At 44.3% G+C, this 22,349-nt stretch overlaps 1 protein-coding gene across 2 annotated transcripts in view; it reads right to left on the bottom strand.

Annotated features, from left to right (window-relative positions):
- The window catches only part of EAPP (E2F associated phosphoprotein), a 28,266-nt gene extending 6,748 nt beyond the window's left edge, over positions 1 to 21,518 (bottom strand). Inside the window, exons 1-5 of one of the 2 annotated variants that reach the window (XM_023227266.2) lie at positions 21,322 to 21,518; positions 18,014 to 18,195; positions 15,073 to 15,168; positions 10,765 to 10,882; positions 6,504 to 6,614 (exon numbers count right to left, since the gene is read on the bottom strand). In XM_023227266.2, the coding sequence (XP_023083034.1) occupies positions 6,504 to 6,614; positions 10,765 to 10,882; positions 15,073 to 15,168; positions 18,014 to 18,195; positions 21,322 to 21,395 (581 nt within the window). In that variant the 5' untranslated portion in view covers positions 21,396 to 21,518. Of the gene's footprint in view, positions 1 to 6,503; positions 6,615 to 10,764; positions 10,883 to 15,072; positions 15,169 to 18,013; positions 18,196 to 21,321 lie in introns of those variants that run through there. The other variant, XM_023227267.1, reaches the window with a different exon arrangement.
- Positions 21,519 to 22,349: the final 831 nt, after the last annotated feature.

Genomic DNA, 22,349 nt, shown 5'->3' with positions numbered 1-22,349 from the left:
CTGCCTCCCGGGTTGAAGCGATTCTCCTGCCTCAGCCTCCTGAGTAGCTGGGATTACAGGTGCATGCCACCACACCCGGCTCATTTTTGTATTTTTAGTAGAGATGGGGTTTCACCAGGTTGGTCAGGCTGGTCTCAAACTCCTGACCTCGTGATCCACCTGCTTTAGCCTCCCAAAGTGCTGGGATTACAGGTGTGAGCCACCATGCCCGGCCTCTTTCCTTCTATTAACGTTGGATTTGGTCTGTCCTGCTTTTCTAGTTCTTTGGTATATCATTAGATTATTTGGGTGAAACGTTCCATAAATGTCAGTTGGGCTTCTTTGGTCTACTGTGTAGTTTAACTCTGATGTTTCTTTATGGTTTTCTATCTGGATGATCTGTCCATTACTGAGAGTGGGGTGTTGAAGTCCCCTACTATTATTGTATTGCAATACTAATACTGAATTGTGTCTCTCCCTTTAGATTTTTTTTTTTTTTTTTTTTTTTGAGATGGAGTCTCACTCTGTCACCCAGGCTGCAGTGCAATAGCACAAACTCGGCTCACTGCAACCTCCACCTCCCAGCTTCAAGCGATTCTCCTGCCTCAGCCTCCCAAGTAGCTGGCTTACAGGCACCTGCCATCATGCCCAGCTAATTTTGGTATTTTTTGGAGATGGGGTTTCACCATGTTGGCCAGGCTGGTCTTCAACACCTGACCTCAGGTAATCCTCCCACCTCGGCCTCCCAAAGTGTTGGGATTACAGGCGTGAGCCACTGTGCCCGGCCCCTTTGGATCTATTAATGTTTATGTACCTGGGAGTTCCAATGTTGGCTGCATAGATATTTATACTGTTATATAAATTCCTCTGGCTGAATTGACCCCTTTAAATAGTGAACTTCTTTGTTTCCTTTTTACAGTCCTTGATTTATAGTCTGTTTTAAGGACAGCTATTCCTATACTGGTTTCCAGTTGCATGAAATATCTTTTCCCATTCACATTCAGTCCATGTGTCCTTACAAGTGAAGTAAGTTTCTTCTAGGCAGCATACAGTTGAGTCTTGTTTCTTGATCCATTCAGCCACTGTCTGCCTTTTATTTGGAGAAGTGAGTCCATTCACATTGTGTTATTACTGATAAGTAAGGATTTGCTACTGATATGGCTTAGGTTTGTGTCCCTGCTCCAATCTCATGTCAAATTGTAATCTCCAACATTGGAGATAGGACCTGATGGTAGGTGACTAGATCTTGGGGGCAGATTTCCCCTCGTGCTGCTCTTGTGATAGTGAGTACTCACAAGATTTGATTGTTTAAAAGTGTGTGGCACCTTCCCTGTCTCTCTTCCTCCTGCTCTGGCCATGTAAGATATGCCTGCTTCCCCTTTGCCTTCTGCCATCATTAAAAGTTTCCTGGCCAGGTGTGCTGGCTCACACCTGTAATCCCAGCAGTTTGGGAGGTCAAGGCAGGTGGATCACCTGAGGTCAGGAGTTCAAGACCAGCCTGACCAATATGGTGAAACCCCATCTCTACTAAAAATACAAAAATTAGCCAGGAGTGGTGGTGTGTGCTTGTAGTCCCAACTACTTGGGAGGCTGAGACAGCAGAATTGCGTGAACCTGGGTGATGGAGGTTGCAGTGAGCCAAGATTGTGCCACTGCACGCCAGCCTGAGTGACAAGCAAGACTCCCTCTCAAAAAAAAAAAAAAAAATTTCCTGAGGCCTCCTCAACCATGCTTCCTATACAGCCTGTGAAACTGTGAGCCAATTAAACCACTTTCTTTGTAAATTATCCAGTCTCAGTTATTTCCTTATAGCAGTGCAAGAGCAGACTAATACAACTACTGGCATTTTGCTACTTATTTTCTGGTTGTTTTGTAACTCTTCCCTTCCTTACTGTCTTCCTTTGTGATTAAGTGATTTTCTCTGGTAGTATGTTTTAATCCATTGCTTTTTGACTTTGGTGAATCTATTATAGGTTTTTGCATTATGGTTATCATGAAGCTCACAAAAAAAATCTTACAGATATAACAAGTTTCTTTCTTTTCTTTTCTTTTTTAATGTTGAAACAGAGTTTCACCCTTGTTGCCCAGGCTGAAGTGCAGTGGCACAATCTTGGCTCACTGCAACCTCCACCTCCCTGGTTCAAGTGATTCTCCTGCCTCAGTCTGCTGAGTAGCTGGGATTATAGGTGTCCGCCACCACGCTCGGCTAATTTTTTATATTTTTAGTAGAGATGGGGTTTTACCATGTTGGACAGGCTGGTCTCAAACTTCTGACCGCAGGTGATTCACCTGCCTCAGCCTCCCAAAGTGCTGGGATTACAGGCATGAGCCACCATGCCTGGCCCAGTTCTTTCTTTTCTCTATTTTTTTCTTTTTTTTTTTGAGACAGGGTCTCACTCTGTCACTCACGCTGGAGTGAAGTGGTGTGATCTTGGCTCACTGCGACCTCCACCTCTTGGTTCAAGCAATTCTCCTGCCTCAGCCTCCCCAGTAGCTGGGATTACAGGCACGTGCCACCACGCCCAGCTAATTTTTGTATTTTTAGTAGAGACAGAGTTTCACCATGTTGGCCAGGCTGGTCTTGAACTCCTGACCTCAGGTGATCCACCCGGCCCTGTCTCCCAAAGTGCTAGGATTACAGGCGTGAGCCACCATGCCCAGCCCTTTATTTCTGAGACAGAGTCTCACTCTGTCCGCCAGGCTGGAATGCAGTGGTGCAATCTCAGTTCACCGCAACCTGTGCCTCTCAGGTTCAAACAATTCTCGTGCCACAGCCTCCCAAATAGCTGGGATTATAGGCAAATCCCACCACGCTCAGCTAATTTTTTAATATTTTTAGTACAAAGGGGTTTCACCATGTTGGCCAGGCTTGTCTCAAACTCCTGGCCTCAAGTGATGTACTCCAGCCTCCCAAAGCGTTTGGATTACAGGCATGAGCCACCACACCCAGCCTGGCATTTTTTTTTTTTTCATTTCACTCCCTTCTGATCTGTAGGGTTTCCATTGAGAAGTCTGTTGCCAGATGAACTGTAGCTATTTTATGTTATTTGCTTCATTTCTCTTGCTCCTTTCAAGATCCTGTTTGTCCATAACCTTTGGACTGTTTTATTGTTTTATTGTTATATGCCTGGGGGTGGTTTTATTTGGGTCAAATGTGTTTGGTGTTCTCTGGCCATAAATATCTTCTTCTCAAGTTTTGGAACATTTTCTGCTATTATTATCATAATTATTATTTTTGAGACCAAGTTTTGCTCTTGTTGCCCAGGCTGTAGTGCAATGGTGTGATCTCAGCTCACTGCAACCTCCGACTCCTGGGTTCAAGCAATTTTCCTGCCTCAGCCTCCCAAGTAGCTTGGATTACAGGCATGCACCACCCCACCCAGCTAATTTGTTTACATTTTTAGTAGAGACAGGGTTTTACCATGTTGGCCAGGCTGGTCTTGAACTGCTGACCTCAGGTGATCCACCTACCTCCGCTTCCCAGAGTGCTGGGATTACAAGTGTCAGCCACCATCCCCAGCTACTGCTATTATTTTTTTGAATAAGCGTTCTACCCCTTGCTTTTGCTCTACTCCCTCTTGAGTACCAATTCTTAGATTTAATCTTTTAAGGTAATATTTTATATCTTGTAGGAGATCTTCATTCCTTTTCTTTCTCCTCTGATTGTGCATTTTCAAACAGTATATCTTTAAGCTCACTGATTCTTTTGTTGATCCTTTCTGCTGTTGAGAGCCTCTAATGAATTTTTTAGTTCAGCAAATGTATTTCTCAGAGTTCCCAGATTTCTTTTTTTCTTCTTGAGATGGAGTCTCACTCCATCGCCCAGGCTGGAGTGCAGTGGCATGATCTCGGCTCACTGTAATCTCTGCGTCCCGGGTTCAAGCGATTCTCCTGCCTCAGTCTCCCAAGTAGCTGGGATGATAGGTGCTTGCCACCATGCCCAGCTAATTTTTTTTATTTTTAGCAGAGAGGGGGTTTCATCGTGTTAGCCAGAATGGTCTCGATCTTCTGACCTCGTGATTGGCCCGCCTTGGTCTCCCAAAGTGCTGGGATTACAGGCGTGAGCCCCTGCGCCCGTCTGAGTTCCCAGATTTCTGTTGTATTTTATTTTGTTCTTCTTTTAGAGACAGAGTCTGACTCTGCCACCCATTCTGGAATACAGTGGTACAATGATGACTCACTGCAGCCTCGACTTCCTGGGCTCAAGTGATCTTCCCACCTCAGCCTCCAAAGTAGCTGGGTCTGTAAGCGTATGCCAACACACCAACTAAGTTTTTTCATTTTCTGTAGAGACAGAGTCTTACTATATTGCCCAGACTGGTCTCAAACTCCTGGCCTCAAGCCATCCTCCCACCTTGGCCTCCCAAAGTACTGGGATTACAGATATGAGCCACTGTGCCCATAATTTTTTTAAAAATTATTTCGATCTCTTTGTTAAATTTCTCTGATAAATTTCTGAATTGTCTGGGCTGTCTTGGAGAATTTTCTTAAAACTGCTATTTTGAATTCTTGGTCAGAGAGTTCACATATCATAGTATTGTTGGGGTCAGTCACTGATTCCTTGTTTTATCCATTTGAAGAGGTCATGGTTCCATTTGCTACTGTGTCTTGTGGATGTAAATGTGTGTCTTTGTATTGAAGGATTAGTTATTTATTCCAGTCTTCTCTGCTTGGCTTTTTTTGGTTATTAGTTATGTTTACCTAGAGATACTTTGTAATTTGCAATTTGCATGTTGATATTCTTTCTTCTTTCTTCCCACTATGTCACTGCTTCCTTTTTGGCACTAGATGGCACTTTAAGCCACAGTTCTAGTAAACACTGAGAGTGCTGCCTGTTCCAAATGAAGCCGCAGGTGGGTCCCAAAGAGGATAGGGATATCCCAGTAGGATGGGAACACTGGCTAAGGGTTCACACTTGGGACCTGGCTTTGTCTTTGCCTATCCTTCTTTGTCTCTGGCTATCCTCAGTGATATTTTTTCCTTCAGCCACTCTCAGTGCTTCCTTTGGGTTGAGGCAGGAACAAATCTCTTACCAGAGAACTCAAAAAGATAAAGAAGCTGGTTGTACACTTCAATCTCACTTTTTCTAATGTAAAAATCATGAGCTCAGGGGAATTCTTCTGCTCACTTGGTGCCAGGCAGATTGTGGAGAAGGATAAGCAGATATGGAAGAACAATTCTCTTACTGTCTGCTTTAAGTTTTTTTCAGTTCTCCGTGGCCCTAGAAACTATCTCCTCCTTATACTGCGATCTGGGATACTGGTGGTGATAGCTTCAGTGCTGTATATTTGGTTTTGGTATTCTACAGGTGGAAGGAAAGCCAGTTTGCTTCTATGCTGCTATTTTGCACTAGAAAAGAATCTTTTTTTTTTTTTTTTTTTGAGAGATGGGGATCTCACCTTTGTTTTGTTGCCCATGCTGGAGTGCAATGGTGGTCATACCCCACTGCAGTCTTGAATTCCTGAGCTCAAGCCATCCTCTCACCTCAGCCTATCGAGTAGCTGGGTCTACAGGCATACATCACTACACTCAGCTAATTTTTTATATTTTTATTTTTTGTAGAGACGAGGTATCACTATGTTGCCTAGGCTGGTCTCAAACTCCTGGGCTCAAGTGATTGCGTCAGCCTCCCATAGTACTGGGAATTACAGGCATGAGTCACTGTGCCCGGCTTTAAAAGTATAAAAGCTACTTTTAATAGAACTATATATAACCAAAATTAATTGCATAAAGACTAATCACACAGCACCAAGAATATAAGTACAGAACCTTATCAGAATTCCTGAGTACCCATCTATTTCTGGGCTGGGCACAGTGGCTCACGCCTGTAATCCCAACACTTTGGGAGACCAAAGTGGGCAGATCACTTGAAGTCAGGAGTTCGAGACTAACCTGGCCAACACGGTGTGACTCTGTCTCTACTAAAAATACAAAAATAAGGCCGGCTGTGGTAGCTCACACCTAAGTAATCCCAGCACTTTGGGAGGCCAAGGCGGGTGGATCACAAGGTCAGGAGTTCAAGATCAGTCTGGCCAAAATGGTGAAACCCTGTCTGTACTAAAACTACAAAAATTTGCTGGATGTAGTGGCAGGCACCTGTAATCCCAGCTACTTGGGAGGCTGAGGCAGGAGAATCACTTGAACCTGGGCAGCAGATGTTGCACTGAGCCAAGATTGCACCACTGCACTCCAGCCTGGGCAACAGAGTGAGACTCCATCTCAAAAAAACAAAACAAAACAAAACATATATATCTAGATCTAGATCTACATATATAGATAGATCTAAATCTAGATATATACACACACAAAAACTAGCCAGGCATGGTGGTGGCCACCTGTAATCCCAGCTACCTGGGAGGCTGAGGCAGGAGACTCACTTGAACCCACAGGGCAGAGGCTGCAGTGAAGTGAGATTGTGCCACGGCACTCCAGCCTGGGCAACAGAGCGAGACTCTGTCTTCAAGAAAGAAAAGTCTGTTTCTGATTTAAACAAAATGTGTGTGTATGTGTCCTTCATCCATTACCTTTGACAATCAAGGCAAAGTGTGGTCATGCAGGCAGGACAATTCAAGACAGCATCACTATTTGGAACAGGCTGTTGTTGACGTGACCTCTGTAGTCCCAAACCATGGTAACTAGAACAGAAGAAGAAAGTGGGGAGAAAAACATATTAAAACCAGATCTTGGTTTCTAGTGGCATTTTCCAATAAAAAGAACCAGTACTCTTCAGAGAAATGGCAAATTCTAGGAATGAGGAACACAAGATGAACCTGGAGCATCTTTTAGTGCCAGAAAAGAAGTTCAAGAAAACAAAAACAAAACAGTGAGGTGGTTATGACAAAGGGAAACACGAGCCAACTGAACGAGTCACCAATTGCCAAAGCTGAAACAAACTGAGCAAAATAAAGCAGTATTGGAATACAACCCAAAGTATAAAATAAATACCCACTAGTCCATGCTAATATAAATGTACTGAATAAATAAATAAATGGGGGAAAACAGACAAATCCCCACACAGAATTCTAAATAATCTATAAATATGCTCTTCCCTCACACTGGTGGAGTATAACTCCCTAGTCCTTAAGTCTGGATTGGACACAGTGACTTCCTTCCAAAGAGTACAGTATGGTAAGGTGGGTAAAGACTAACTTTACAGTAGAGAAAGTTAACGCTGGTCAACAAGGTGATCAAGGTCAACATCAACACACAAAACTCAGGTACTCTTGATACAATGTGATAAAAATGGCTCTCTACTTCTATGTTCTCACTCATAAAAATCCATAATCCCATCCTAATTATGAGAGAAAACAACAGACAAATTCCAACAGAGGGGCCTCCTACACAAACCTGATTAGTGCTCCTCAAAGTAATTAAGGGCACTGAAAACAAGGAAAGTCTAAGAAACTGACATAGTCAAGAAGAGCCTAGGGAGACATGATAACTAAAAGTAATGTACTATCCTACATGGGATCCTCAAACAGAAAAGGAACAGTACATAAAAACTAAGGAAATTTTTTAAAATTATGGACTTTGATTAATAATAATGTATCAAGGCCAGGAGTGGTGGCTCACGCCTGTAATCCCAGCACTTTGGGAGGCCGAGGTGGGTGGATCATGAGGTCAAGAGATTGAGACCATCCTGGCCAACACGGTGAAACCCCGTCTCTACTAAAAATACAAAAATTAACTGGGCGTGGTGGCGGATGCCTATAATCCCAGCTACTTGGGAGGCTGAGGCAGAGAACTGCTTGAACCCAGGAGGTGGAGGTCAAGGTCGCAGTGAGCCGAAATTGTGACACTGCACTCCAGCCTGGGCGACAGAGCGAGACTCCATCCCAAAAAAACAAAAACAAAAACAAGCATAGAGCCAGGCTAGAATTACACCTGTAATCCCAGGCCACGGTGGGCAGACCACTTGAGCCTATGAATTTGAGACCAGCCTGAGCAACATGGTGAAACCCTGTCTCTATAAGAAAATAAAAAAAAAAAGAAAAGAAAAGAAAAATAAATAAGCATAAACTGGGCATGGTGGCTCACACCTGTAATCTCAGCACTTAAGAGGCCAAGGCAGGAGGGGATTGCTTGAGCCCAGGAGTTTAAGATCAATCACCCTAGGCAATATAGCAAGACCTCGTGTCTATTAAAAATTAAATTAGAAACAAAAAAAACAAATATGCACTCAGGACACTGAGGCAGGGGGATCATTTGAGCCCAGGAGTTCAGGGCTGCATAGAGGTATGATAGCATCACTGCACTACAGTCTGGGCAACAGAGCAAGACCTTGTCTTTAAATTTAAAAAAAGAAGACTGGGTGCAGTGGCTCACACCTGTAATCCCAAAACTTTGGGAGGCCAAGCTGGGCGGATCATCTGAGGTCAGGAGTTCGAGACCAGCCTGACCAACATGGAGAAACCCCATCTCTACTAAAAATACAAAATTAGCCAGGCGCAGTGGCACATGCCTGTAATCCCAATTACTCAGGAGGCTGAAACAGAAGAGTCGATTGAACCTGGGAGGAGGCGGTTGCGGTGAGCTGAGATTGCATTTGCACCCCAGCCTGGACAACAAGAGCAAAACTCCATCTCAAAAAAAAAAAAAAAATGGCCTGGCACAATGGCTCACACCTGTAATGCCAGCACAGGAGATGAAGACATCACTTGGGGCCAGGAGTTTAAGATCACGTTGGGCAATATGGCTAGACCTCGCCACTAAAAAAAAAATTTTTAATTAGCCAGGCGGTGTGTGCCTATAGTCCCAGCTGCTCGGAAGGCTGAGGTGGGAGGAGTGCTTGAACCCGGGAGGCAGTGTGTGCCTACAGTCACAGCTACTCAGGAAGCTGAAGCAGGAGGAGTGCTTGAGCCCAGAAGTTTGAGGATACAGTGAGCTATAACTGCACCACTGCACTCCAGCCCAGGCATCTCTTAAAAAAAGGTGGGGGCGAAGGGTGTGGAAACAACACAAATATCCATCCCTCAGTGAATGAAAGGATAAACAAATTGTGATATAGACATACAATGGGATACTATTCAGTCATAAAAAGTAGAGAAGTACTGACATATGATAAAATGTAGATGAACCTCAAAAGCACTATGCCCAGTGAAAGCAGCCAGATACAAAAGGTCACATAGTATATAATATCCCATTCATATGAAATATCTAAAATAAGCAAATCCACAGAGACAGTGCACATATCAGTGGCTGCCAAGGGGCTGAGGGGAAGGGTAGGGAAACTACCTAACAGTACAGGGTTTCCTTTTAGGATGATGAAAATCATTGAAACCACATAAAAGTGGTGGCTGTACAACACTGTGAATGGTATTAAATGCCACTAAATTGTTCACTTTTAAAGTGGGCAATTTCGTTATGTGAATTTCATCTCAAAAAAAAATTTTAACTGCTCCTTTCAGAGCAGGCATACCCCATAGCAGTGTACCTAGAGTAGCCTCATCTTAATTTTTTTTTTTTTTTTTTTTTGAGACAGTCTCACTCAGTCAACCAGGCTGGAGTACAGTGGTACAATATCAGCTCACTGCAACCTCCACCTCCTGGGATCAAGCGATTCTTGTGCCTCCAGAGTAACTGTGATTACAGGCACATGCCACCACACCCAGGTAATTTTTGTATTTTTAGTAGAGACAGGGTTTTGCCATGTTGGCCAGGCTGGTCTTGAACTCCTGACTTCAAGTGATCCACCCGCCTTGGCCTCCCAAAGTGCTAGGATTAGAGGCTTGAGCCATCATGCCCAGCCTCATCTCAATTTTTAAAAATCAAATTTGTAACTAGTTAAAAAAAACAATTTGCTAAATCCACTCTTCATCCACAAAAGCTTTTTATTATTTGAGACAGGGTCTCACTCTGTCGTCCAGTCCAGAGTGGAGTGGCGTGATCTCAGCTCACTGCAACCTCCACCTCCCAGGGTCGAGCGATTCTCCCGTCTCAGCCTCCTGAGTAGCTGGAATTACAGGTGTGTGCCACCATGGCCCCACTAATTTTTGTATTTTTAGTAGAGACAGGATTTCACCATGTTCACCAGGCTGGTCTCAAACTCCCGACCTCAGGTGATCCACCTGCCTCAGCCTCCCAAAGTGGCTGGCATTACAGGCATGAGCCATCACCCTGGCTCATCCACATAAACTCTTAATCTCAAAGTAATTTAAAACGGCATCTGAAAAAAAAAGGTCAGTTTTTCTTGAAGGAAAGATCGACTAACACAGCCTGAATTCAACGAGTTTTTTTAAAAAATAAACAATTGTCGGGCCGGGTGCTGGGGCTCACGCTTGTAATCCCAGCACTTTGGGAAGCCGAGGTGGGTCAATCACGAGGTCAGGGGTTTGAGACCAGCTTGGCCAACATGATGAAACCCTGTCTCTACTAAAAATACAATAAATTAGCTGGGCGTGGTGGCAGGCGCCTGTAATCCCAACTACTTGGGAGGCTGAGGCAGGAAAATCTCTTGAACCCGGGAGGCGGAGGTTGCAGTGAGCCAAGATCGCACCACCACACTCCAGCCCAGGTGACAGTGCAAGACTCTGTCTCAAAATAAAATAAAATAAAATAAAATAAAATAAAATAAAATATAAAATTAAAAATTAAAAAAAAATAATTGTCTCACTAAAATTTGCTGGTTATTTTCAAAATAAACTATTAAGCAGTTTTTTTCCTCAAACTTTTTTGTTTGTATGTATGTGTCTGTGTAAACATATACATTTATATTCAAAATGTGAATGTAGTAAAAATCATCTTTCAATCATTTTTTTCTAAAGATTCTAAACATTAAGTTCTTACCCTCTTCTCTGTGCATCAACCCAGGCCTGATCTCTGTTATCTTTTTCAGGATCATACAGTAATTCGTCATTTGTTGGAATCTTGTGTTGTTTCTTCTTTTTTTTCTTGGTCACCTGTACTAATTTTGAAAATGTTAGGATATGGCTAAGAATCATGTGTCAAGTTCACACTTCTTTAAATGAAGAGTCTCATTTCCCAAGCTACACATTTATTTATATTTTCCCTAAAAAGTTTAAAAAGGGACAGGCGCAGTGGCTCACACCTGTAATCCTAGCACTTTGGGAGGCCAAGGTGGGTAGATCACCTGACGTCATGAGTTCAAGACCAGCCTGGACAACATGGCAAAACCCCGTCTCTGCTAAAAGTACAAAATTAGGGCCAGGTGCAGTAGCTCACGCCTGTAATCCCAGCACTTTGGGACACCAAGACGGGCAGATCACCTGAGGTCAGGAGTCTGAGACCACCCTGGCCACCATGGTGAAACCTGTCTCTACTAAAAATACAAAAATTAGCTGGGCATGGTAGCGGGCACCTGTAATCCCAGCTGCTTGGAGGCCTGAAGCAGAAAAATTGCTTGAACCCAAGAGGCAGAGGTTGCAGTGAGCCGAGATCATGCCACTGCACTTCAGCCTGGGTGACAAGAGCGAGACTCCGTCTCAACGAAAAAGAAAAAAAATAAAATAAAATATAAAATTAGCCAGGCGTGGTGGCAGGCACCTATAATCCCAGCTACTTGGGAGGCTGATACAGGAGAATCACTTGAACCCGGGTAGTGGGGCAGAGGTTGCAGTGAGCTGAAATCATGCCACTTCACTCCAACCTCTGTAAAAGAGCGAAAACTCCATCTCCAAAAAAAAAAAAAAAAGTTAAAAAAGGTCAGAGGCCAGGCGCAGTGCCTCACGCCTGTAATCCCAGCACTATGGGAGGCCAAGGGGGGAAGATCAACTGAGGTTGGGAGTTTGAGACCAGCCTGACCAACATGAAGAAACCCTGTCTCTACTAAAACTACAAAATTAGCCAGGCATGGTGGGGCATGCCTGTAATCCCAGCTACTCAGGAGGCTGAGGCAGGAGAATCACTTGAACCCCGGAGGTGGAGGGTGCGGTGAGCCGAGATTGCGCCATTGCACTCCAGCCTGGGCAACAAAAGCGAAACTCCGTCTCAAAAAAACAAAAGTTAAAAAAACCCTTCATCTAAACAAGTGCTTGTCCAGGTGGGGTGCGGTAGTTCACACCTATAATTCTAGAGCTTTGAGGGGCTGAGACAAGAGGATCACTTGAGGCCAGGAGTTCAAAACCAGCCTGGCCAGCATAACAAGACCCCATCTCTACACAAATAAAAATTAAAAATTAGCCAGGCACACCTGCAGTCCTAGCTACTAGGGAAGCTGAGCTGGGAGGATGGCTTCAGCCTAGGAGTCTGAGGATGTAGTAAGCTATAATTGCACCACTGCACTGCTGGAGCCTGGGTGACAGAGTGAGACTTATCTCTAAAAAAGTAAAAAATTCAACAACAATGTAAAAAATAAAGTTCTTCTCCAACTAACAAAGCATTAAAACGACAAAGGAGGCAAAAATTGTGTATTTACCCAAAATGGTATCTCAAAGACTAAGTTCAAACAATGAGAATTCAGAAACTCAAAAGAGCCACTCAAAACGAGCCAAGAATATAAATTATTTTTGATGTATGAATTCTCCACGCATTCTCATATATAAAATGCTACTAAAATTAGAACAAAAATATTTCAAAAGTGAATTGAAAAAAAAAAAAAAACAGTATGAGGTCAGACACAGTGGCTTATATCTGTAATCCCAGCATTTTGGGAGGATCGCTTGAAGCCAGGAATTCGACACCAGCCTAAGTAACAAAGCAAGACCCCATCTCTACAAAAAAAAAAAAAAAAAAAAAAAAAAAACAACTATGGCCATCTACACACACTAGACTTTTTGAATGTATTCTAGCAGGCAGGGAGTGGTGGCTCATGCCTGTAATCCCAGCACTTTGGGAGGCCAAAGTGGGCAGACAACCTGAGATCAGGAGTTTCAAACCACCGTGGCCAACATGGCAAAACCCTGTCTCTTCTAAAAATACAAAAAGTAACCAGGTACAGTAGCGTGCACCTGTAGTCCCAACTACCAGGGAGGCTGAGGCACCAGAATCACTTGAACCCAGGAGGCAGAGGCTATAGTGAGCGAAGACTGTGTCACTGCACTCCAGCCTGGGTGACAGAGTGGGACTCTGCCTAAAAAATAAATAAACAAGGCTGGGCACGGTTGGCTCCCGCCTATAATCCCAGCACTTTGGGAGGCTGAGGTGGGCAGGTCACAAGGTCAGGAGATCGAGACCATTCTGGCTAACATGGTGAAACCCCGTCTCTACTAAATATACAAAAGATTAGCCGGTCATGGTGGTGGGCGCCTGTAGTCCCAGCTACACGGGAGGCTGAGGCAGGAGAATGGCATGAATCCGGGAGAAGGAGCTTGCAGTGAGCTGAGATCACACCACTGCACTTCAGCCTGAGTGACAAAGCGAGACTCAATCTCAAAATAAATAAATAAATAAACACGTACATTCTAGCAGGTCAATATTTAAGTAATAATGCATAAAAGTATAATATTGTTGTTTACCACAGAAATTTGTTACTTGAATATTTCAGTGTAATTACTGAAATAATTAGTTTTAGCTCGTTATGTTCAACTTTGCTTAAATTTTACAAAAATTCAATTTTGAAGAACACAGAGGCTGATTAAAAAGCAACGCATTAAGCAAAATTCTGCAAGAGGAGGCCGAGCATGGTGGTTCACACCAGTAATTCCAGCACTGTGGGAGGCTGAGGCAGATGGATCACCTGAGGTCAGGAGTTGGAGACCAGCCTGGTTAACATGGTGAAATCCCGTTTCTCCTAAAAATACAAAAAATTAGCCGGGCGTGGTGGCAGGAGCCTGTAATCCCAGCTACTCAGGAGGCTGAGGCAGGAAAATTGCTTGAATCTGAGAGGCAGAGGTTGCAGTGAACCAAGATGGCGCCATTGCACTCCAGCTTGGGCAACAAGACCAAAACTCTGTCTCAAAAAAAAAAAAAAAAAGTTGGGAGTCCAAGGCGGGTGGATCACGAGGTCAGGAGATCCAGGCCATCCTGGCTAACACGGTGAAACCCCATCTCTAATAAAAGTACAAAAAATTAGCCGGGAGTGGTGGCAGTTGCCTGTAGTCCCAGCTACTCAGGAGGCTGAGGCAGGAGAATGGCGTGAACCCTGGAGGCAGAGCTTGCAGTGAGCCGAGATAGCGCCACTGCACCCCAGCCTGGGTGACAGTGCAAGACTCCGTCTAAAAAAAAAAAAAAAAAATCTGCAGGAGGATGGAAACATAGAAACTATTTGCAGGCATGAAAACAAATACTGCTGCTACAGGCAACCTAAAGGAAGAGGGGGCAAGAGCCCTGAGGAGGGGAGGTATTGAGTTGAGATACACTTTCTCTTACTTCCTAGGTACACCCAAGCAGCACCACTGTTGGTGCCATGTCTTCACATGCTTGCATCTCCAGCCTTTTTTTTTTTTTTTGAGATGGAGTCTTGCTCTGTTGCCCAGGCTGGAGTGCAGTGGTGCACTCTCAGCTCACTGCAACCTCTACCTCCCTGGTTCAAGCAATTCCTGTCTCATCCTCCCAAGTAGCCAGGATTACAGGTGCACACCACCAAGCCCGGCTAATTTTTTTGTATTTTTAGTAGAGATGGGGTTTCACCATGTTGACCAGACTGGTCTCAAACTCCTGACCTCAGGCAATCTGCCCACATCTGCCTCCCAAAGTGCTGGGATTACAAGCATTAAGCCACCATGCCCGGCCCCCAGCTTTTCTTATTAATCAATCCTGCTTTTGTTTTCACATAAACGGCATCCAATTTACTTTTTTTTTTTTTTCGAGACAGTCTCACTCTGTTGCCCAAGCTGGAGTGCAGTGGTGCAATCTCGGCTCACTGCAACCTCTGCCTCCCGGGTCCAAGTGATTCTCCTGCCTCAGCCTCCCAAGTAGCAAGGACTACAGGCGTGCACCACCATGCCTGGCTTATTTTTGTATTTTTAGTACAGACAGGGTTTTGCCAAGTTGGCCAGGCTGGTCTTAAACACCTGACCTCAGGTGATCTGCCTGCATCAGCCTCCCAAAGTGCTGCGATTACAGGCATGAACCACCATGCCCAGCCGTAATTTCTTAAAAGACCAAACTCAGAGGGAAATCCTAACATCCAATAATTGTTAGGTAAACCCTTTTTTATAAAATATAACTGCTAAACCTGGTGAATAGGCTACTCACCTGCTTTGTCTTCATCCTCAGAATCAGAATCAAAATATATATCATCGTAGTACCTTGTCGGAGCTGTGGCAACTTTTCCATTTCCTGAGGAAGATCCTATTCAAACCAGAAGTAAAGTTTACAGACTAAATCATACATAATTCACAAGGTGAAAAACTCCATATACTCTTCCATCACCTCAAAGCAATATCAACTCATTCACAATCTCATTTGATGGTGAAATATTTTCACATCAGTGACTTACTCGATGTCTATGCCCTATACAGTTACAGAGAACTGGCCCTCCTTAAAATGTTCCAAATCTTGAGAGGAAATTCTTCTCTCTCCCTTCCCACAAATCTCATTAAATAAAATAGCCATATTTTCAGGCTACCAGCACACATCTCTCTACCTTTCAGTCATGCAATATACTATGCAGAACATAGAACAAACATTTTGTTCTAAGAAACATTAGCAGGAAAAGGGTAAAAACCCTACAGGAAGTCAGGAGGAATGAGTCAAGGACACATTCTTCTCCTCAATTGTGCCCAGGGCCATGACACTACCTATACTTACATCATCATATGCCCATATCCCTAATTCCTTAGTTAGCATCAGCTTTAGTTTTTATTATATTTTTACATGCTTTCCGATCTTTCCAGCTAATACATAGCATATCAACATGGAAATCAATGCTGAAGAGTCCTTCCTTTTTTTTTTTTTGAGACTGAGTCTCACTGTGTTGCCCCGGCTGGAGTAAAATAGCACGATCTTGGCTCACTGCAACCTCTGCCACCTGGGTTCAAGTGATTCCCCTGCCTCACCCTTCTGAGTAGCTGGGATTATAGGCACCTGCCATCACGCCTGGCTGATTTTTTGTATTTATAGTAGAGACGAGGTTTCACCATGTTGGCCAGGCTGGTCTTGAGCTCCTTACCTCGTGATCCACCCAACTCGGCTTCCCAAAGTGCTGGGATTACAGGCGTGAGCCACTGCGCCCAGTCGAAGAGTTCTACTTTCACAAACCAGTTTTCAGGTCAGGTAAATTTTACATAAAGACCAAGTATCAAAATGAAGTATGTTTCATTACTCACTAAAATGAAACAGGAATCTGTGATGATACATAATTAAATCTGACACATTTTAGTGCCATCTAACCCTAAAAATACTTCTGTAAGTTTGTGTGTCTTTTAACTCTAGGGTAAAAACTGCAAAATAAAATTATGCAAGTAAACAGTATTAACTCATCTCTTTCCAAGAACACAAGACAGTCATCAAAGAAAACTCCAGGCTAGGCACAGTAGCTTACACCTGTAATCCCCGCACCTTGGCAGGCCAGTGCAGGAAGATCACTTGAACCAAGAGTTTAAGACCAGCCTGGGCAACATAGTGAGACGCTGTCTCTACAATTTTTTTTTTTTTTTGAGATGGAGTCTAGCTCTGTCACCCAGGCTGGAGAGCAATGGCACGATCTCAGCTCACTGCAACCTCTGCCTCCTGGGTTCAAACGATTCTCCTGCCTCAGCCTCCTGAGTAGCTGGGATTACAGGTGCGCACCACCACGCCTGGCTAATTTTTATATTTTTAGTAGAGGTGAGTTTCACTGTGTTGGCCAGGATGGTCTCGAACTCCTGACCTCGTGATTCACCGGCCTCGGTCTCCCAAAGTGCCGGGATTACAAGCATGAGCCACCAAGCCCGGCCTCTTTTTTTTTTTCTTGAGATGGAGTCTCACTCCGTCACCCTCGTTGGAGTGCAGTGCCACAATCTCGGCTCACTGCAACCTCCGCCTTCCAGGTTTAAGCTATTCTCCTGCCTTGGCCTCCCGAGTAGCTGGGACTACAGGTGCGTGCCACCACACCCAACTAATTTTTGTATTTTTAGTAGAGACAGGGTTTCGCCATGTTGGCCAGACTCATTTCAAACTCCTGACCTCAGGTGATCCACCCGCCTCGGCCTCCCAAAGTGCTGGGATGACAGGTATGAGCCACTGTACCTGGTCACTACAAATTTTTTTTTTTTTTGGGCGGAGTCTCCCTATTTCCCAGGTTTGAGTGCAGTAGCGCTATTTTGGCTCACTGCAAGCTCTGCCTCCTGGGTTCACGCCATTCTTCTGCCTCAGCCTCCCAAGTAGCTGGGACTACAGGCACTCGCCATCATGCCCGGCTAAGTTTTTGTATTTTTAGTAGAGATGGGGTTTCACTGTATTAGCCAGGATGGTCTCGATCTCCTGACCTCGTGATCCGCCCACCTTGGCCTCCCAAAGTGCTGGGATTAAAGGCATGAGCCACCGTGCCCGGTCTTTTTCTTTTTTAGATGGAGTCTTGCTCTGTCACCCAAGCTGGAGTGCAGTGGCATGATCTCGGCTCCCTGCAAGCTCCATCTCCTGGGTTCATGCCATTCTCCTGCCTCAGCCTCCTGAGTAGCTGAGACTACAGGCACCTGCCACCACGCCCCGCTAATTTTTTGTATTTTTAGTAGAGACGGGGTTTCACTGTGTTAACCAGGATGGCCTCCATCTCCTGACCTTGTGATCCGCCCACCTCAGCCTCCCAAAGTGCTGGGATTACAGGTGTGAGCCACCGTGCCCGTGCCAAATTTTTTTTTTAATTAGCTGGGCACAGTGGTACATGCCTGTAATCTCAGTTATTCAAGAAGCGGAGGTGGGAGGATCATTTGAGCCCAGAGTTTTAGGCTACAGTGAGCTATGATCGATCATGCCAGTGTACTCCAGCCTGGGTGACAGAATGAGACATTGAACCTAAAGTAATAAATAAATCAATAACTTTTTTAAACGAGAAAAAGAAGACTCTAGCTCAGACCGCCAAATACATTTACTCCTTCATTCAATAAATATTTATTGAGCACCTATTGAAAGTGCTGGGGACACAGAAGGGCACAAATAAGGTTCCTGCCCTTATAGAGCTTACAAAAATATATATAAAATTGAACCAAAAGTTTACCATTTCCCAGAGAGGATAACTTGTCCTCCATTGTTTTCATGGTAGAATTTAATTCAGCTTCCATTTCCTTTTCAAATTCATCTTCACTAGATGATTCACTTTCTCCAGTAAGACATTCTCTGATGAGTTTTCGTTTTTGGTCAGGAGTTCCATGTAAAAGCACATCCACTTCATCCTCAGAGCTAGTATACATTTAAATCAAAAAGAATATGAATATTTAAAAATTAAAATAATTTAAAACTCCCAGCATCTCACTGTCCAACAACAATTTTAAGTATTACATGGTTTCATTTGATATACTTGTATATTACATACAGCTATTCTCACTTCATAGGCCAGTTCTGCATATTTCCAATCTTTTTTTTTTTTTTTTTGGAGATGGTATCTCAACTCTGTCACCCAAGCTGGAGTGCAATCGCATGATCTCAGTTCACTGCAACCTCCACCTCCCCGGTTCAAGCAATCCTCCCACCTCAGCTTCCCCAGTAGCTGGAACTACAGGCACATGCCACCATTCCCAGTCTTTTTTTTTTTTAATTTTTGTAGAAATAGGGTTTCGCCATGTTGCCCAGGCTGGTTTTTTTTTTTTGTTTGTTTGTTTGTTTGTTTGTTTTTTGAGATAGTCTCGCTCTTGTCATCCACGCTGTAGTACAGTGGCATGATTTCTGCTCACTGCAACCTCCGCCTCCTGGGTTCAAGCAATTCTCCTGCCTCAGGATTCAGAATCCATCTCAAAAAATACATAGATAGATATATAAATAGATTGATATCCTGGTTGTGATATTGCACTATAGTTTTGTAGTATGTTAACACTGGAGGAAACTGGAGAAAGGGTACACAGGATCTCTCTGTATTATTATTATTATTATTTTTCTGAGATGGGGGTCTCACTGTGTTGCCCAGGCTAGAGTGCAATGGTGCCATCTTGGCTCACTGAAACCTCTGCCTCCCAGGCTCAAGCCAACCAACTGCCTCACCCTCCCACCCTCACCACAGATATGCACCACCATACCCAGCTAATTTTTTGTAATTTTGGTAGAGACATGATTTCATCATGTTGCTCAGGCTGATCTTGAACTCTTGAGTTCAAGTGATTCTCCTGCCTTGGCCTCCCAAAGTGCTGGGATTACAGGTGTGAGCCACTGCACCAGACCTGTATTATTTCTTATAACTGAATGTGAATCTACAAAAACTTCAAAATAAAATGTTTAATTTTAAAAAACTGAATCACAAAGTGAGAGTTATTTTTTCTACAAATTTTCTTCAATTCTTTTGATTATTTCAACCAAAGTCTCAGTTTTCAGCACTACTAGGAAAGGCAATAATACATCACGGACCCTGGATATGCAAGTTAAGTATGCCAAGAATGCAAGGTTCTGACCACTGTTCACTCCAGCCATTTCTCAGGATTGTGTCTGCAGCAAACAACCTTGAGGAATGAGATAATGTCTCCTTCCAGGACAAAGAGCAGGTGTATTTACGGTCTGCCATGAAAGAGGTGGATTCTCCAAGCTCAAGTATTCTTTAGCCACGATGCCAACCCACTGAATGTGCAGCATTCTTCTAGGACTGTCAGCATAATACCTGTAGGATTGACAAGCAAGAGCAAGCCACACAAACATGATGCTCATGCTGCTTGCTGTGCTATGTGTGGTCTTATCTTTGACCCAGGAGTCTCATGTCTTCGGTCAGCTACTGTGAAACAGTAACAGGCTACAATGTATTAGTTTATGAATAGTGTAAAATTAAATCCTGACAGATACCTCTCTAACACTAATCTCCCTTTTCAAAATAATAACCATTTGGCTCAGAGCCTTCAACAGGCAATATTGTCTGATAACACTGTTATGTTTTTATAATATTTATCTTTACAGTTACCTTACCAGTGGCAACTGTCACAGGATTATAAAGCTTCCTTAAAGAAATGATACAACAGGCCGGGCTCAGTGGCCCATCCTTGTAATCCTAGCACTTTGGGAGCCTGAGATGGGTGGATCGCCTAAGGTTCGAGACCAGCCTGGCCAACATGGTGAAACTCCGTCTCTACTAAAAATACAAAAAACAAGCCGGGTGTGGTAGCTCGTGCCTGTAATCCTAGCTACCCAGGAGGCTGAGACAGGAGAATTGCTGGAACCCAGGAGGTGGAGGCTACAGTGAACCAAGATCATACCACTGCACTCCAGCCTGGCTGACAGAGTGAGACTCTGTCTCAAAATAAATAGATAAATAAATAAATAAATAAATAAGACATATATATATCTCCTTTCACAGACAGGACCCATTAACTGAAACTCTTTTTCACAGGGAATCCTGGTATCCATCCTCACTCCCCACAAAAGAAATCTTAACAGCAGTCTGATTTCCCATGCATCCAATGTCTCCCCATGACAATATGAGGAAACATTGTTCTTTTGATATTTTTTTTCTTTTTTTAAGAAATGAGGTCTCACTACGTTGGGCCACCACACCTAGCCAACGTTGTTAATGAAAGCACAGCTTTACAGAAAGCTTCTTTGGACAGAATGAATGTTTTAAAGTTTAAGAATAGGATTTGCTGACAGCTTAGGAAATAACTAAATTTGTGTGGAAATCTCTTGGCAAAATAGCTTCAAGTTTCCCTGGTAGAATAAAGACCACCCTTCTGAAATACCACGAACCTTCTTCTGTGACTATCTCAGGTCAATATTTTCTACAATGCACTGCCAAGATATACCTACTTTATCTTATTATCCTTATTATACTATAAGCCTCTGGAAGACAAGGACCTTATGATTTCCCACTGTTGCTCAGAGCAAGCATAAAACAGTCCCCGTTAAGAAAAAAAAAGGCTATTCAGCATTCCCTTATTTCTGTTTATGGCAGTTTAGTCTTCAAGATGGACACTTCACATTAAGTCCTGTGAGCCTCACAACAAACGTAGTGTGTTACGCTGTGCTATATATGTTATACAACTATACGTTATTATAGTTCAATTTTACAGGTGAGTAATCGAGGATAAGTGACTTGCCTTCCGTCACTCTGCTACTAAGCTGTAGAGGTAAGTTTCGATCTCATTGCTTTTGAAGATTTACACGCGGTCCCCCGTGATTCCGGAATATCCCTCTTCCTACAGGCGACATCGGCCCCGCCTCCCCCGGGGCTGCGTGACCCCATCAGGAAAGCCCTCTGGCCTCGCACAAGTGACAGTGAGGCACGACAGGCTCCCGAGCCGCTAGGGTCTGCATAGGCTCGGCAGGCGCAACGAGTGAGGCGACCAAAGCCAGGCCTCGACACAAATCCTCGGGGGCCAGGGTGGGGCAGGGGCCCACCTGCTCAAAGCTGGATCCTCGTCGCTAGGCTCTTCAACCGCGTAGGGGTCGTAATCATCCGGAAGCCGGTTCATGGTGGCCTGCAGCGACCTACACCATCCACAAGCGATTTGCAGCGTCTCTGTTTACACTGCAGGTCCGGTCCCTATAGCACCCCTGACGCCACTTCCGTCTGAACTTCCGAGTCCCCCTTGCGCGCCGGCGCAGACCGACCACAGCTGAGGGGCAGGTAGAAGGCGGGGAAGGGGCGGAGCAGGAGCGAAAAGGGGCGGGGACGGGGGCGGGTCTTGATCCCACCATTTTCTTCCGCGGCTTTTGCTTACGGGAAACTAGCAGCTCCTTGCCACCAAAAATAATGATGGGTAGGCTCGTAAGTGGTAGTCTCTGAGGTGGACATGCTACATGCAGTGTCTCCTCACCTACGAAGCAGGAATCTAGACGCTGAGGGACACACGGCCCGAAATCCAATAGGTCCTCAGACACCAGAACCCGCATCTCGCCAACCTCGCCTCTAACCCTTATGCCTTCCACGCCTTGAGGCTCTCAACCGCTCCTTCACACTGTTCACACCTCAGTCTGACTTCGGCCTCTACAATCTACCGAAAACTTATATTTTCTCGTCATCTTCCCAGTCCCCACTTTTGCTCAGCCCTCAACTGATCCCACTCGATGCTTGAGAGACCAGGCAGATGACAGCCACTTGATGTCCATCGACACACTGTTTCCAACCCTGTTTCTGAACGAGGAACTCGGGTTCCTGCCTCCTACCGAGACACTGTAGCACTCTTTAAAATGTGAAGTAGCTGTAATAAATCTATATAATGCTTTACAGCGCAGGTCTTAGTTTTTCTTTTTTCTCATTTCCTTTGAAATGGCATCTCGAACAAAGTCCACCAATCCCTTTACAAAAGAATGAACTGCTCCTCTGTGTGTACTTCATACACACAGAGGACAGAGGCAGGTTAGCGACAGTTATTCCTGAAATACAGGAGCAAAGTACAGTCTGTTGCGGTTTCCCGGATTCCACG

The sequence above is a fragment of the Piliocolobus tephrosceles genome, chromosome 6, assembly GCF_002776525.5.
Source record: "Piliocolobus tephrosceles isolate RC106 chromosome 6, ASM277652v3, whole genome shotgun sequence".
Classification (NCBI taxonomy): domain Eukaryota; kingdom Metazoa; phylum Chordata; class Mammalia; order Primates; family Cercopithecidae; genus Piliocolobus; species Piliocolobus tephrosceles.
Note: the sequence above shows the minus strand (reverse complement) of the source record. Positions and strands in the feature narration are given on the sequence as shown.